The sequence below is a fragment of the Camelus ferus genome, chromosome 10, assembly GCF_009834535.1.
Source record: "Camelus ferus isolate YT-003-E chromosome 10, BCGSAC_Cfer_1.0, whole genome shotgun sequence".
NCBI classification, from domain to species: domain Eukaryota; kingdom Metazoa; phylum Chordata; class Mammalia; order Artiodactyla; family Camelidae; genus Camelus; species Camelus ferus.
The window spans coordinates 71,911,140-71,925,794 of record NC_045705.1 but is presented as its reverse complement, the minus strand read 5'-3'; the positions used below and the strand labels follow the sequence as shown (position 1 = coordinate 71,925,794).

The 14,655-nt window shown below is 59.7% G+C and overlaps 2 protein-coding genes across 5 annotated transcripts in view; one reads left to right on the top strand and one right to left on the bottom strand.

Annotated features, from left to right (window-relative positions):
- The first annotated feature begins 1,734 nt into the window (after window positions 1–1,734).
- DRD4 (dopamine receptor D4) lies at window positions 1,735–6,312 on the top strand. Its single transcript, XM_032490329.1, has 4 exons — window positions 1,735–3,486; window positions 5,015–5,127; window positions 5,195–5,877; window positions 5,978–6,312. The coding sequence occupies exons 1-4, from the start codon at window positions 3,217–3,219 to the stop codon at window positions 6,178–6,180; spliced, it is 1,269 nt and encodes a 422-aa protein (XP_032346220.1). The 5' UTR covers window positions 1,735–3,216; the 3' UTR covers window positions 6,181–6,312.
- A 2,311-nt stretch (window positions 6,313–8,623) lies between these two features.
- The window catches only part of DEAF1 (DEAF1 transcription factor), a 24,965-nt gene continuing 18,933 nt past the window's right edge, over window positions 8,624–14,655 (bottom strand). For 2 of the 4 annotated variants that reach the window (XM_032490323.1, XM_032490324.1), the window contains 2 exons: window positions 13,281–13,370; window positions 8,624–9,827 (listed from right to left, as the gene is read on the bottom strand). In XM_032490323.1, coding sequence (XP_032346214.1) covers window positions 9,723–9,827; window positions 13,281–13,370 — 195 coding nt within the window. In that variant the 3' untranslated portion in view covers window positions 8,624–9,722. Of the gene's footprint in view, window positions 9,828–10,065; window positions 10,251–13,280; window positions 13,371–14,655 lie in introns of all 4 variants that reach the window. The other 2 variants (XR_004323518.1, XM_032490325.1) reach the window with 2 other exon arrangements.

Below are 14,655 nucleotides of genomic sequence, written 5' to 3'. Positions count from 1 at the left end.
ATATCTAAATAAATGGAAAGCTATACTATGTTCATGGACTGGAAGACTCAACATTTGTTAAGATGTCAGTTTCCCCCAAATAGCTGTATAGATTCGGCACAATCCCAGCCAGACTCCCAGCAGGACTTTCTCGTAGCTGTCTGCAAGCTGATTCTAAAACTCACACACACAGACAAAGGAAGCACAATGGCCAACATTCTGCAAAAGAACAAATTTAGAGGGTCCACACGACCTGATTTCATGACTTGCTCTAAAGCCACAGAAATCAAGACTGCATGTTTCTGTCAAAGTCAAAGACATGCAGACAATGGAACTGAGTAGACAGTCAAGAAATAGCCCCACACCGATATGAGCAAGTGATTTTGGACGAAAGTTCAAGGGCAATTCCATGCAGAGAAGGCAGTCTTTTTAACAAGTGGTGCTGGGACAATTAGACATCTATAGGCAAGAAAAATCAATCTATTAATCAATCAATCACCTCAGCTGATTCCTTACACACACAAAAATTAACTCAAATACAGTTAGGAGAATGAACAGACAAGCTACAGTCTGGGAGGAAATACTTTCAAGTTACATACCTGACGCACACACCTCATTTTAGTGTGCAATGACATGTCATTGTGGGTTTCATTGTCATGTTCCTGATCACTAAGGATGTTGAGCACTTTCTCATATGCGAATCGACCATTAGGATACCCTCTTTAGTAATGTGCCTGATTCAAGAACTTTGCTTTTGCTAATACGGGATTGTCTATCTTGTTGATCTCACAGAGCTCTTCATATATTCTGGATTGGCATTCTTTATCAGAGATCTATATTGCCTACATCCTTTCCCAGTCTGGTTTGCCTTCTCATTCTTTTTTGTTTGTTTGTTTGTTTAACTAGTTTCTTTTTTTTCTTTCTTTTTTTTAATTTGAGGTAACTCCAAATTGCTTTTATTTATTTATTTATTTATTTATTTATTTATTTATTTATTTAGAGAGGGGGAGGTAGTTAGGTTTACTTATTTATTTGTTTTGGGAGGAGGTACTAGGGATTGAACTCAGGACCCTGTGTATGCTAAGCACATGCTCTACCACTTGAGCTATACCCTCCCCTACTGCCTTTTCACTCTTAATGGTGGCATGTCTGGGGACCAGGAGAGAGATTCCAAGCAGATTGGAGGCTAGGCTGGACTCATCACTTGGCACCCAACCCAAGATTACAGAGGCACCCCTGCCTTGGACTTCCATCCTGTGAGAGAAGCTTCCTGCCCTCGTCACCAGTGTTGAGTTCTCTCGCTGCCTGCCCCTTTACTAATGCACATGAAAGGGACTGAGGGGCTGAATGCGCCCCGGACCTAGGGGCCTGTCCACAGCACGTCCTGCACACACCTTTCTTTCATCAGACCTCATGTGATATTGCCGCTTGTAAGTATCATTACAACATCTATCCTTTCTCGTAATTTTTTTTTGGAGGGGAGGTAATTAGGGTTAGCTATTTATTTTTTGGAGGAGGTACTGGGGATGGAACCTGGGACCCTGTGCGTGCTGAGGATGCGTGCTGCCACTGAGCTGCACCCTCCCCTGATCCTTTCTCTTTACTGCACACACCGTCCTTGTTTTCTCTTTGCTGGACACGCTGTCAGGCCATCTGATTGTCCCCTGTGTCCCTGGTGTCTTTGAAATCAGGATCCTTGTTTCCTGCAACACCTCTGTGTTTCAGGTCCATCCTGAGTTTTCTGGCCCCCCCCACGGTGGAGGGAGTCACCAAGGAAAATGAGGGGCTAGGGTGTGAATTAGATGGTCCCACTGAGGGGTGCAGCTACATGGCCCACTTCTTGGCCCCTTCGGTGACCAGACTCCGGGCTGTGAATGAAAATCCTTGCTGTACGTTTTCCTTGTATGTTCTTTCTGTGCACTTTTATAACCTGAGAGAGGACGGTCTGGGCTGACCGCTCTGCCAGCTCCCAGTGTCCCGTGGATCTGTCCGACCATGCATCTTTACCTGCGCGGGTCTGGGGCCCTGAGCCCCGAGCCCCTTATGCCCCCACAGTCACATGTTGGCAGGTGGGGGTGACGGGCCCCTGGGGGCCCCAAGCTCAGCCCTGGGAGGGCGGGAGCACCACACCCAGTGCCCCAGGGAGGCCCCAGGTCTCGTGAGTCTGTGGGAGACGGGGGTGCAGGGCAAGAGGCTTCTCATTGGGGCATTTTCTTTTCTCCGCGAGGGTAAAACACATCTAAAGAGCACAGATAAACTCCCTGTGGGCTTATGACTGCCTTTCCTCCGGCCACGGCCTTTCTGGCTCTGTGAGGGGAGCACCACCTTCCAGGTTTAGAGGGGCGCACAGCCGACTCAGGGCCTCAGGCTCGCAGGCGATGGAGCCAGGATTCGGGTGGGCCGCTCAGCTGCTGGCGGGGACAGAGGCTCAGGCAATGGCCAAGGGTGGAGAGTGACTGAGTGTGGTCCCCATGGGTGGAGAGGCTGCTTTGAAGGACGGGGTGCAGGGCCGAGGGCTGGGATCTGCAGTCACTGCAGGGGATGTGAATGGGCCCGAGAGGTCGGGCCAGGTTGGGTGCTGAGGGTGAAGGGGTGAAAGGGCACCCAGCTAGCGCCACTGGCCATCGCGGAGCCCGGAGGGAGCCTGCAGGAGGGCCTAGGGCTCGGGTCGCTTGGCGCCTGGCGGAACTGGCCTGAGAAGCATGTTCTCCCCACGCCACGTGAACGGAGTAGCGTGAGAAACAGCCTCACCCCGCCTCGAGGGTCTCCAGGAGTGTCCTTGAGGAGGAGGCGCCCAGCTTGGGCCCACGCAGGGACCCGGGTTCTCTGGGGCCGGGTGGGATGGCACTGGCGTGCGTGCCCGAGTGTCTCAGCGGGGTGGTCCGGCCGACCTTCCCTCCCTGTCGCATTCTCGGGGAGCCGACCCGCGCGACCCGCGTCCCCAGCCGACCCTTCTCTGCACGGAGCATTGCTGGGCCCGCCCATGCCAAGCACCTCGCTTAGCTCGGATCTCTTTGGGCCACTGGGTTTGTCCACCTGCCCTTCTCTCAGGGCGCATAAGTCCAAGACGGGCAAAGGCTGGGCGCACCTTAGCAAGCCCCGGGGTCCACCGAGCCGGGCGGGGCCGGACGGGACTAAGGCCGGGCTGGGCGTGCCCGAGGGGCGGGGCTCCGGGTTCCCGACCTGGGCACTGTCCGCAGTGCTGAGCGCCCGCCGGGGCGCGCGGGGCGGTGCGCCATGGGGAACCGCAGCTACGCGGACGCGGCCGGGCTGCTCGCGGGGCGCGGGCCGGGCACGGGCGGCGGCGTGGAGAACCCGGGGGCCGCGGCGGCGCTGGCGGGGGGCGTGCTGCTCATCGGCGCGGTGCTGGCGGGGAACACGCTCGTGTGCGTGAGCGTGGCGGCCGAGCGCGCCCTGCAGACGCCCACCAACTACTTCATCGTGAGCCTGGCGGCCGCCGACCTCCTACTCGCCCTGCTCGTGCTGCCTCTCTTCGTCTACTCCGAGGTGAGCCCGCGTCACGACCGCACGCTCACCCCTTACCTGCTCCCTGTCCCCTGTCCCAGTCCGCACCGAGGACCCGGCGCGACCCTGACGCTTGGCCTCTCAGGAACCTTGAGCTGGGCACTGCGCCTGGTCTCAGGACAACCGGAGCCTCCGTTCTCTCCGAAGCCCGCTCCCCTCTCCCATCTCGCTGTCCGTCTGTCCACTTTGCTGTCTGTCCGCCCTCCCTCTTCTGACCCCTCTTCTCCCTCCCTGTCTTGGTGTCCACTACGCAAGAGATGCTTCTGTCCTTCAAGCCAGAGACCCCAGAAACAGATGACTTTGGCAGTCCAGCCATCCATCCACCCTCCTCAGCTGGGCTCCACTCCCTCAGGGGAGCCAGCTGGACAGACGAGCAGATTCAGGCTCACCCCCATCCCGGCTCCCCTGGGGCACAAAGACACACACATCACTGCACGAGGTCACAGCCAAGCACGACCAAACACATGCACACCAGCAAGCCTCACAGGAGGAGACCCTCACTCACGCAGGCTCGTCCCACAGAGGAAAGGATGCTCAGCTGCCGGCGGCTGCAGGGCAGTGAGCGAGCACAGGTGGAAGGAGGGGACACCTGGGCCTGACAGCGGGACTGAGGAGAGGGGCAGGCGTGGGGCCCAGGAGCCTCCACCCCCAGGTCAGGTTGGGCCCCTGGACGGTCCTGCGTGGTGCCAGCCCTGTGTGCTGCAGTCAGGGCAGAGAAAAGCTGCTTAGAGCTGAGTTGGGGACACAGTGTCCTGGGCTGTGGGGGAGGGGAGGCTAGTTTTTTCCTATGGTCGCCACGGTGAGTCTGGGCAGGGCTGGGGCAGAGGCTAGCAGGACAAGGACACGCATGACCTGCCACTCCCCACAGACAGACGTCACAGTGACGGCTCTTAAGCTCCTAATCGTCCCAAATCAGCAGGAGGGGATTTAGAAGGGGAGTGGCTGTCTGCTCCTTTGCCCTTGGTGGGAGTGCTAGGTGCCACATGGCAGACTTTATATCTCGTAAGTCATTTGTCCTCAGGATAAACACGTGGGTGCATTCATCACCCCTATTTTACGGATGGGGGGACAGAAGTGAAATGACTTCTCCAGAGTCCCAGAGCAGTGACAGTTTCAGTAGACAGGCGACTCTTAGCTGTCCGCTGAGGGGAGAAGGGGTGCTGGGCTCCCGCTCCAGGTGGAGGGTCCCCACCCGCACAGGGAAGGGGACAGTACCCTGAGCCCCACACCATCAGAGACGACAGTCCTCAGGTGGCTACGCCCCCAGGATCCCCCTGCCCCCAAGGCCTTTCTCAGTTCTGACAGAAAGGAAGGGTAGTCCTCTTGGTGCCCATCTGGTGGGGGGTAGCATGCCTCTGGCTGTCTCCCCTTCCCCTCACCCCTGGATGTTCAGCCCTGTTCTTCTCCCCCAGAACAGTGGGGCTCAGAAAGACAGCTCAGGCAGCGTGGCTGGGGGGACATCAGCGGTCTCGATCTATTGTCTCTGAGGGGGCCCCCACCTGCGGCCCAGGTCCAGGGTGGCGTGTGGTTGCTGAGTCCCGGCCTCTGCGACGCGCTCATGGCCATGGACGTCATGCTGTGCACTGCCTCCATCTTCAACCTGTGCGCCATCAGCGTGGACAGGTAGGCCACCACCCACTGGCCCATCCCCCGCCTCCCCATCCGCCCGCCTTCACCGTGCTCCCTGCAGGTTCGTGGCCGTGGCGGTGCCCCTGCACTACAACCGCCAGAGCCACGGGGGCCGCCAGCTGCTGCTCATCGGTGCCACGTGGGTGCTGTCGGCGGCTGTGGCGGCGCCCGTGCTGTGCGGCCTCAACGACGCGCAGGGCCGCGATCCCGCCGTGTGCCGCCTGGAGAACCGCGACTACGTGGTCTACTCATCCGTGTGCTCCTTCTTCCTGCCCTGCCCGCTCATGCTGCTGCTCTACTGGGCCACGTTCCGCGGCCTCCGGCGCTGGGAGGTGGCCCGCCGCGCCAAGCTGCACGACCGTGCTCCCCGCCGGCCCAGCGGCCCCGGCCCGCCGACCCAGGATGCCCCCGCACCCTCTGACGCTGTCCCACCCCCGGACGCCATTCCAGTCCCCGACACCATCCCCTCTCCCGATGCCATCCCACCCACCGACTCCATCCCGCCCCCGGAGTCCATCCAGCCCCCCGACAGTGTCCCGGCCCCCGATTCTGATTCCATCCGGGTCCCCAATGACGCCAAACAGGTCCCTGGCGTTACCACACCCCCTGGCACCATCCTGCCCCCTGTCTCCATCCCCACCCCTGGCTCCACCCCGGCCGAGCCCCAGCCGCAGGCCTACAGGAGACGAGCCAAGATCACGGGCCGGGAGCGCAAGGCTATGAGAGTCCTGCCCGTGGTGGTCGGTGGGTACCGGTCCCAGGGCTGTGGGCGGAGGGGCAGACGGCAGAGCCCAGGGCCAGCAGCACTGGGACTCGCTCAAGGCTCCCCCAACCCCTCCCCCAGGGGCCTTCCTGGTGTGTTGGACGCCCTTCTTTGTCGTGCACATCACGCGGGCGCTATGTCCTACGTGCGCCGTGTCCCCGCGGCTGGTCAGCGCGGTCACCTGGCTGGGCTACGTCAACAGCGCCCTCAATCCCGTCATCTACACCATCTTCAACGCCGAGTTCCGCAACGTCTTTCGCAAGACTCTGCGCCTCTGCTGCTGAGCAGACGCCCACCCGCCACAGTTCCCCTGCCAGGACCCAGCCTTGCCTGGGGCTTTATAGGCGGAGTTAAACAGATCCCAAACACCAGCCGGGATGGCTTCTGGCAGCAGGGCGGGGCAGTGAGGCAGGGAGGAGGAGCCTTTACCCCTGGTGGAGCCCAAGCCTGCACTGACCACCCCCCATGGCCAGTTAACCCTCCCTCTCTCCCTTCCTCCCTCCCTCTCTCCTTCCTTCCTTCCTTCCCAGAAAGCCCAGAAAACAGACCCCACAGAGCCAGGTCCTGGCTCTGGCCCTGGGGTGGGTGGGGAGGCTCCGCCCAAGGAGAAGTCTGGGGCACAGGGGAAGCCCTTGCCTGGAAAGGCTGTCCCCAGCTCATACCCTTCCCTTACGAGCTCCCTCCCCTATACATCCTGCCCGCTGCTGCCCACCCCGACCCTGACGGCTGTTCCCAAGCCAGCAGCCTCCTCCCCGCATCCCAGTGGCCCCACTCCACTGTCCCTGCAAGACACAGCTGAGCTGGCCCTGCCCACTGCTTTGGCAGCTGCCTTAAGGTCAGAATACAGCTCACTGTCAGCTGCTGACCTGACCCTAGAGGCCCAAAGCCTGGAGGCGGCCTGGGGTGCGGGGTGGTCTCATGGAGGCAGCCTCCCTCCAGGAGGGCTCGGGTGAGAGCAGGGGCGCCGCCCCTCCCCCACCCACAGTGTGGCCCCTTCAACCAGAAACAAACCAGCCCGCCGGGGGCGCAAGAAGCACGGGAGATGCGAAGCCGCTGCGCCCCAGGGCTGTGGCTGAGCATTCCTGTCCAGGACACTGCCTGTGACCAAGACAGTCACTGCCAGGTGCTAAGTTCCCTCTAAACATGAGAAATGGGCTGTGAGGTGCATGGCATGGGGCCTCACCGTGTTAAAATATTTCTGGAGGGGCCACCCCTCCCCATCTCTGGGTGATGACCCTCTCCTGCTCAGGGTCTCAGCTGCTGCCTCCTCCGAGAAGCCTCTCCTGACCACCCCCCAGGACCAGCCTGTCCCTGGGAGAGGCTTGTCCTCAGGGAACTAAGAACTGGGGGCTGATGCTGATGAGGGGTGCCGTGTCCTTGTGCCCCCCAGCGTCTGACACAAGGTGGGAGTGGGGGGAACCTGGCAGGACCCCAGCTCTGGTCGCCACTTCAGCTTCCAGCACCTTCTGGCCTGTGAAGCAGGACTGCTGCAGCGGACACCTGGGTCCCCCCAGGAGGGGCCCAGGTGGCATGACCTCCCCTGGGCCAGACGCCTGCCCCGGAGCTGGGCTTTGGTCCCTCCGGGAACCTCAGACCTGAAGTACAGACCAGGGAGGCGGCCACTGGGCTGACAGCAGGGTCAGGGCTGGAGAAAGGGGCCCTGACTGTGGCCCCTGCTGTCCATTTCCGTTGCTCATGCCACATGAGCCTGAGGGCCTTCTGTGGTCACTTCCGGTGGTCAGAGCTGGCTTCTGCTGCCTCCAAGAGGGTCTCAAGCAGCACATACTTGCCAGCTGGCCATGGGGACCTGCTGCTCTGCCCACCCCACCCGGGGGTCCACATGCTCCTCCTATCTCTTGTATGCCAGGGGAGCTGCTAAGAGGGCTGGGCTAGGGGGTGCACCTCATCTCAGGAGCAGAGCTGAGGATGGGCTGGGACCTGCTCATGGTCCCGCAGTGTCCCGGCCACCTAGTGGGAAGACTCCTGTGACCCCCAAGAGGGGGACAGGTGGACATGGGGGACAGGTGCAGATCCACGGAGCCTGGCTGACCTGGAGGCCCCAGTAGGCCCCAGACTGTCCCTACACACTGGAACAGGCCCACTGTTCTGAGGGTCACCCCAGCCTGCAGCTCCGGGAGCCTCAGCTCAGAGGACCTGCACTCCCACCGGCTGACAGAGCCGGCCCGCTCTGCCCCTCCTGCTGCTTCTGGCAGGAGACGCGGAACTGCGATGATGCTGATGCACCCTTGGCGCCCGGACAGCGATTTCCAGGAGCCACCTGATGTCCAGGGTGACGTGGAGACAGCTTCACAAGCTCCAAAATGATATACTTTGGAAAACCAGGCCCAAAATGTGCGGCCCGCCCCCCAAGGTTCTATTTTAAAGAAAATGTGAGGAGGAAGCGGCCCCATGGTCCCAGGAACCATGCCCCGCCAACAGCTTCCCTGCAGAGCCTGGTCCCAGGGAGGCTGCTGCCCAGAGCTGCCGCGGGCTGGGACCAGGATGTCTCCCCGTAGGCCACGCGTCCGCCAAGTCGCCGCTCTGGCATTTCCAGGTTTGGGGGGCCCTTCTCGGGACAAAGCCCTTCACCAACCCCTCTGCCGAGGCTGCCACGGCCCCGCTCCCCGCGTCCTCACCTTCCCGCCCCCTCTGCTCTGCAGACCATCCCCCCACACCCTGCAGGGCTGGGCCCCTGCAGGCTGGAAAGGCAGGAAGAGGAAACCAGCACGGGGGCGTCACAAGCACTTGTTACATGAATGAAACCCAAGTAAACCCGCTTCATCCACAGAGGCCGCCTGGAACGAGGCATGGGGGCTCCTGGAGAGCCAGGCTCGGCCTGGGGAGATGGGCTCCTGCGCTCACACCCACTTCCTGCCGGGTCTTCAGCCACCCCCTCAGCTTACTGGGGAGCCAATGTCCCCAGAGGCAAGTGTCCACGGGCTGTGGACTCAGAAGAACCTTCTGGAAGCAGAGAGAGAGAATCTTTCCACTCGGTAGTGGTGTCAACGTGGCAGACAGTGCTGCAGAGGTGGCGTCAGTCAGTTCAAGTCTGTGAATTAGTCTGAACAGCGGGGCTGCGTCAGGCTGCCCTTGAGGGATCCTTCCGCTGCACGGAGCCTCCGCCTTCTCCCCCGACGCCCTCCGGGCACAGATCAAGTGATGCAGGCCTAGGGCTCTCCTGGAGACTTGGGTTCCCGGGATGGCCTGCGCAGCAGGGAGGGGCCGGGGTCTCAGGCGCAGAGGGGAGGAGGCACCTCTTCCGGGTTACACTCCAGCCCCGCCAGGGAGGCCGCAGGTCCAGACACCGCGTCACCCAGAGACTGCACGGGGGCTCGGCTGTCCCGGCTGGCGGCTCCAGGCCTGAGGGATCCTGGTGTAGGGGCAGTGCCCCGCCTCCCAGCTCCTGGATGGATGGAGGGCTGCAGGCCGGCCTTGCCTGACCCAGTGGGCAACGCACGTTCCGAGTCCGGCGTCCGAGCTGCGCAATCAGGCCAGTGAAAGCGAGCCCCCCACCCGGCATCAGGGGTGGGCGCGGGGCATCAACTTTATTGACAGACACATATGTACACGCGTGTTACAGGACACCACACACCGTAGGGAAGACCAGATGCTCATGATCCAGGGGATAAAAACAGCACCGTGAGCGGCGTCCACCGGCCGCACTGGAGAGGCCGTGCTCCGCCCTTCCTCGGGGCTGGCAGCAGGCGTCCACTTCCAAGGGCGCCGGTCACTCAGTGTCCGCTAACAACTTGGCCAGCAAGTTTCTTCTCCTCCTTCTCAGCATCCCTGCCATCCTGGGGTCCTTCCCGTGCCAGGCCTGCAGCCCTTACACCGTAACCTTCTCCATCACACCCTCGGCGACGTGGACCTCGTCCCCCTGGACAGTGACAGCAGCCGACTGACCACACATGTGCTGGTGGTCCTTCCAGTCCTGAAAGGAAGGACAGACCCCGGGTCACAGGAGCTGCTACCTCCAGGGCAGGGCCTGAGCGGGGCCCCCACGCAGGTGCGCCCAAGCCCCCGTGGCTGGACTCCGAGCCCAGTGCCTCCCACGCCTCCCTCGTGTTTAAGGGACCAGCCCAAGAGGCAACAACCAGGATGAGCCCTGAAACATGGCCACGCTCTGACCCTGCCATTCCCTCTCAGGGACCGAAACACAGTCACCACACCTGCAGAGATGCTGGTGGCCGAGGTGGCTGTCTGCCTCGAAGCTGGAGCCGCCAGGTGTCCACAGAGGGGCGGGCGGCTGTGGCCCCAGGAAGCTTGGGGAGGACGCCCCCCACCCCTGTCAGGGCAGGAGCTGCTGTTGCCTGTTCACAGGTGGGAATTGGAGCGGAGCTCCAGGACCAGGGCTCTGGAGGCCCGATGGTGAGGTTAGGGTTTGACAAAAAATGACAAGACACACACACACAGAAGAACGGAAACAGTGCATCCAAATGCTGACAGGGCGATTTCCTGGGTACCTTTGTGCTGTTCTGTGTTTTTTAAGTTTTCTATAGTAAGTGTGCCTTACTTTTATAATAAAGTAAAATTTGAAATCATGACGGGCATACCTGGGAGAGACCATGGGTTCAGTTCCAGAATAAAGTGAACATTGTAATAAAACAAGTCACGTGAGTTTTTGGGTTTCCCAGGGCTGATAAAAGGTGTGTTCACACGACACTGAAGTCTGTCAGGTGTGCAACAGCGTGGGTCTAAAAAATCACTGTACAGACCTTCATTCAAAAACAGCCCCTTGCTAAAAATGCTGACCACCACCTGATGGCACAGGGCTGGCACAGGCCTTCAGTCTGTGAAAACACCAATGCCCGGGAAGCTCGGCAACACGAGGGACGCCTGAGTGCTACAGAAATAAATTTTTAATTTGAAAATTGTCTGGAAACAGACTATGTAAATCCATACAGTGTGTAAAATTTCACACACGCAAGTCTCAAGTTCACAGTGTTTCACACCGCACATAAAAGTCAACCCAGTATTACCCGTAAAAATGAGAGCGCAAATGACACATGTTCCAGCAGCGAGCAGGCGCCTCCCCCAGCCCTGAGTCAGGCAAAGGGCCTGAGGTCGGACACCAGCAGTGCGATCTAAGTTAAAGCCTTTTTCTTTATAAACTAGACTCCATCGAAATTAAAACAACTTTTGCCCTGCCAGTGACACTATTAAGAAACAGACAAGTCACAGAGTGGGAGAAATTACTTGCAAATCACATTCTGATAAAGCACTTACATCCAGAATACACACACAATTCTCCGTACTTGACAAGGAGAGAAGCAATCCAATCCAAAAACGGGCAGAAGATTTGAACCGACGCTTCCCCTAAAAGATATTCAGCTGCCAATAAGCACGCGAACCATGCTCAGCACGGCTGGTCACCAGGCAAATGCAGCCAAACTCACTGTGCCACAGTGCCACACCCACCCGAGAGCTCTGGCCAGAGACGGGCAGGTGCAGTGGACGGGGGCGCACGGACCCTCCCATCTTCACTGAGGGGAAGGGGGTCCTTAAGAAAGTGAAATCCACCGCTAGGTGTCCAGCCAAGACAAACAAAAACCTATATCCACCCCAGAACTCGTCCGTGAATGTTCCCAACAGTCCTACGGCAGAGACCGCTCAGATGTCCACCAGCTGTGAACGGGAGGACAAGGCCCGTCCACACCGTGAGTTCTCAGCTGTGCCCAGGCTCCATACGGACGAACCCTGGAGAAACACTGACAGAGGAAGCCAGATGCAGGGGACCACATGTTCCATGGCTCCTGTTACATGAAACATCCAGAAAAGGCAAGTGGACACAGAAAGCATTTTCGTGGCTGCCAATGGCTGGGAGTGTGGGCCCGGGGGCTCTGCTGGAGGGAGGGAATATTCTAACACTGGACTGCAATGTCTGCACAACTGCAAACTTACTAAGAATCACTGATTGCACCTTATATTTAGTGGGTTTTATGGTATGTAGATTTTGCCTCAGCAAAGATGTAAAACACACACACACACACACACACCCCTCCTGTGGGGTTTGGAAAGGAAATAAAGTCTGCAGGTCAAAAACCAAAACAATTCATGGCCCTTGTCCAACTTGTGAAAAGATAAGTGATGTGAACTACTTCCAAGTCTTTCCAGAGCAGAGGGAATCACGGAGGCGGCGTGGCGGGCAGGCTGCGAAATGTGAAGTCAGTGTCACCATTTACTACCAGTATCTGGAGGCTGAAGTCCCCTCAGGTCCTAAGTACCATTCTTGTTGGATCCCACATGAAAAGTATGGTTTTTGAAATTCACTGCACATCGATTTTTGTAAATTAAAGCAGAGTCTATGTCTTTATTGGGGCAGCAGTCAAAGGAGGACAAACCTAACATAACCAAAGGAAGAAACAGAACCTTCTTCTCCCAACTCACGACAAGAGACCCAGAGACTGTGGGCTACGCTCAGACAAAACGCACCTGGCGGAGACGATTCCACCAGGAAACAAACCCGTGAATCTTCCTGTGACAGTTCAAACTCAGGGACAGTTCACAACCCCACCGCCCTCCCAGATCACCAGGCAGCACAGAGCCTCCCCGGCTCCCACCGCCAGGGGCCCCTAAGTGCAGTGGCACAGCCACCCACGTCGACAAGCCCTCAGGCGAAGCAGACCCATGGTTCCATCTCCAAGCCTCTGGTCCCCGGACACAGGCCAGGGCTCACAGGCAAAGCTGGGAGGCAGGTCTTGCCCCACAGACGTCCCTGAGAGCTCTCGCCATCCCCCCCAGGGCGGGTCCCGCAGGAAGTAAGGACACGCTTCCTCCCCTGGCGGCCCCCACAGAGTTGGGGTGAAATGTGCCCGGTCCCCGACACCCTGTCCTGCCCGGGACCCTGCTGAGAACGGGGGGCTGAGATGGCGCCCCAGTGGGGGACCAGCTTTCCCGCAGGCGCAGAGGCAGTGCCAGTGCCGACACCGGTGACGGGACGTGTGACGGCTCGGTACCCTAGTGGTACCTTTGTTCACTGTGCACAGTTTCAAACCGGCACAAAGGAGACAGCATAAACCCTGGGGCTACAGTCCACCACTCGGCCCTCGCTCCAAGCGAGGCTGAGGGAAGGTCTAACTGGAGCTGGTGGCCGCTGCACTAGAAAGCATCCTGAACTCTCAGAATCAAAGGGCGAACAGCAGAGACTAAGACGGACAAGTGCAATCCTGCCCGCTGCCAGGACCACGACGAGGTGTCCCAGACGCAGGGGCTGGGACGAGGTCAAAGCCCTGGGCAGCAGGCCCTGGGCAGCAGGCTCTGGGCCTTGCCTGGCCACGGCACCTGCCCCGTGGGGCTCCGCCGGGCTTGGCCTGGACCTGAGGCCACAGCGGATGCCGCGCCGTTCGAAGGGGTGGAGCGGGGGAGGAGGGTCGCAGGGGCCTACCTTCCTCTGGCAGAAGGTGGAGCAGTAGTTGACCTTGTGGCAGCCGGTGCACTCGCTCATGGCCTCCCGGCCGCAGTTGACACAGGACTGCTGCAAGAGGACACGGGGCCGTCAGTGCCGTGGGGACGCCTCTGCCCATGGTCCCTGCAGCGCCAAGGGACCAAGGAGCCCCGGAGGCCTCTGACACGTGTCCCTGCCCTCACGCCCAGATGCACATTCCTGCGACCTCTGGAATCAGCTCCCTGGTCCTATGCAGGGTCTGTGCTCACGGGAGGGACACGGGCCCTGCGTCACAGCAGCGCACACCCTTCTCCAAATGCCGAGGAATTTCACTTCTGCCAGGAAAGTGTACAAACCAAACTTAGGAAGAATGGATTGTCAGGCATCAGTAGCATGTCCTGGCCCTGGAACCAGACTGGCCAGGCGGCTCCACAGCCTGCACCCCGGCCGCCACCCCGAGCCCGTCCACGCAGCCCCACTTGGACCAGCCAGGACAGCAAGTCAGCACACCCGCCCAGGACCTCGGGGATGCCTACCGAAGACACCAAGGATGGGGTGTGCAGGCAGACACCAGCATGGGCCCCCGTCACTGGGGAGCGTGTGACCCACGCACAGATGAGTCAGACAGGCCTGCGTGCGGCCCCCCACCGCTATTCCACTTGGATGCGCAAAACAGCGCACTGCTTCCTGGTTTCTGTTCGGAACTTCAGCTTCCTTCTTCCACAGCATTGCCCAATGCTGTCTGTCTGCTCACACAGCCCCCCATGTGCACTCGCTTCCTTCCAGAGAACGAGCCTTAGGATGGGGCCTGAGGTGCGAACTGAGCTCACCCCCCACCTCTCCCTTAGACGATGAAGTACTTGAAGAAGGAAACAAAGTCTGTAACCACACAGAGAAAGTCCTCCTGGGAGAGCAAAGGGTTCACAGATCCCACCTGCGCCGTGGGTGGGGCAGGGCTGGGGCTGGGTGAGAGGCCCCGGGACCCTGGCCCTGCCCGTGCAGCTCGAGGGCCCCCTCCTCCGTCCTCAGGGCCCCTCCCCTCCCCCACCCCCCAGAGCACGTGCTCCCCTGGCCCCCAGCTTGGATCTGGGGACAGCTCGTGCTCAGTGAGTACCCCTGAAATGAACCAAAGGCCTGCGTCATGGACAGACCTCATGGGCCCTCGTGTAGTAAGTACTTTCAACCCTTTGGGCCTTCCCAGCACATCCCCTTGGGAAAATGATTTCTTCACCAGAAGTAACCAGGAGCCCAGGGTTTGAGTCAGACACATCAGCACGACCTCCGTCAGTTATGTTCAGAGGGACACAGTACAGAAACCCTCAGCTGCGTCTGCCCACACCCGTCAGGACCCGCACATCTCCCCGCTGTCGACCAA

What these genes read in the sequence shown, in the direction of transcription:
- DRD4 (XM_032490329.1), top strand. Translation starts at nt 3,217, where the DNA reads ATGGGGAACCGCAGCTACGCGGACGCGGCCGGGCTGCTCGCGGGGCGC. An exon ending in CTCTCTTCGTCTACTCCGAG is followed by an intron (nt 3,487 to 5,014) that starts GTGAGCCCGCGT and finishes CCTGCGGCCCAG; the next exon opens with GTCCAGGGTGGCGTGTGGTT. An exon ending in TGCGCCATCAGCGTGGACAG is followed by an intron (nt 5,128 to 5,194) that starts GTAGGCCACCAC and finishes TGCTCCCTGCAG; the next exon opens with GTTCGTGGCCGTGGCGGTGC.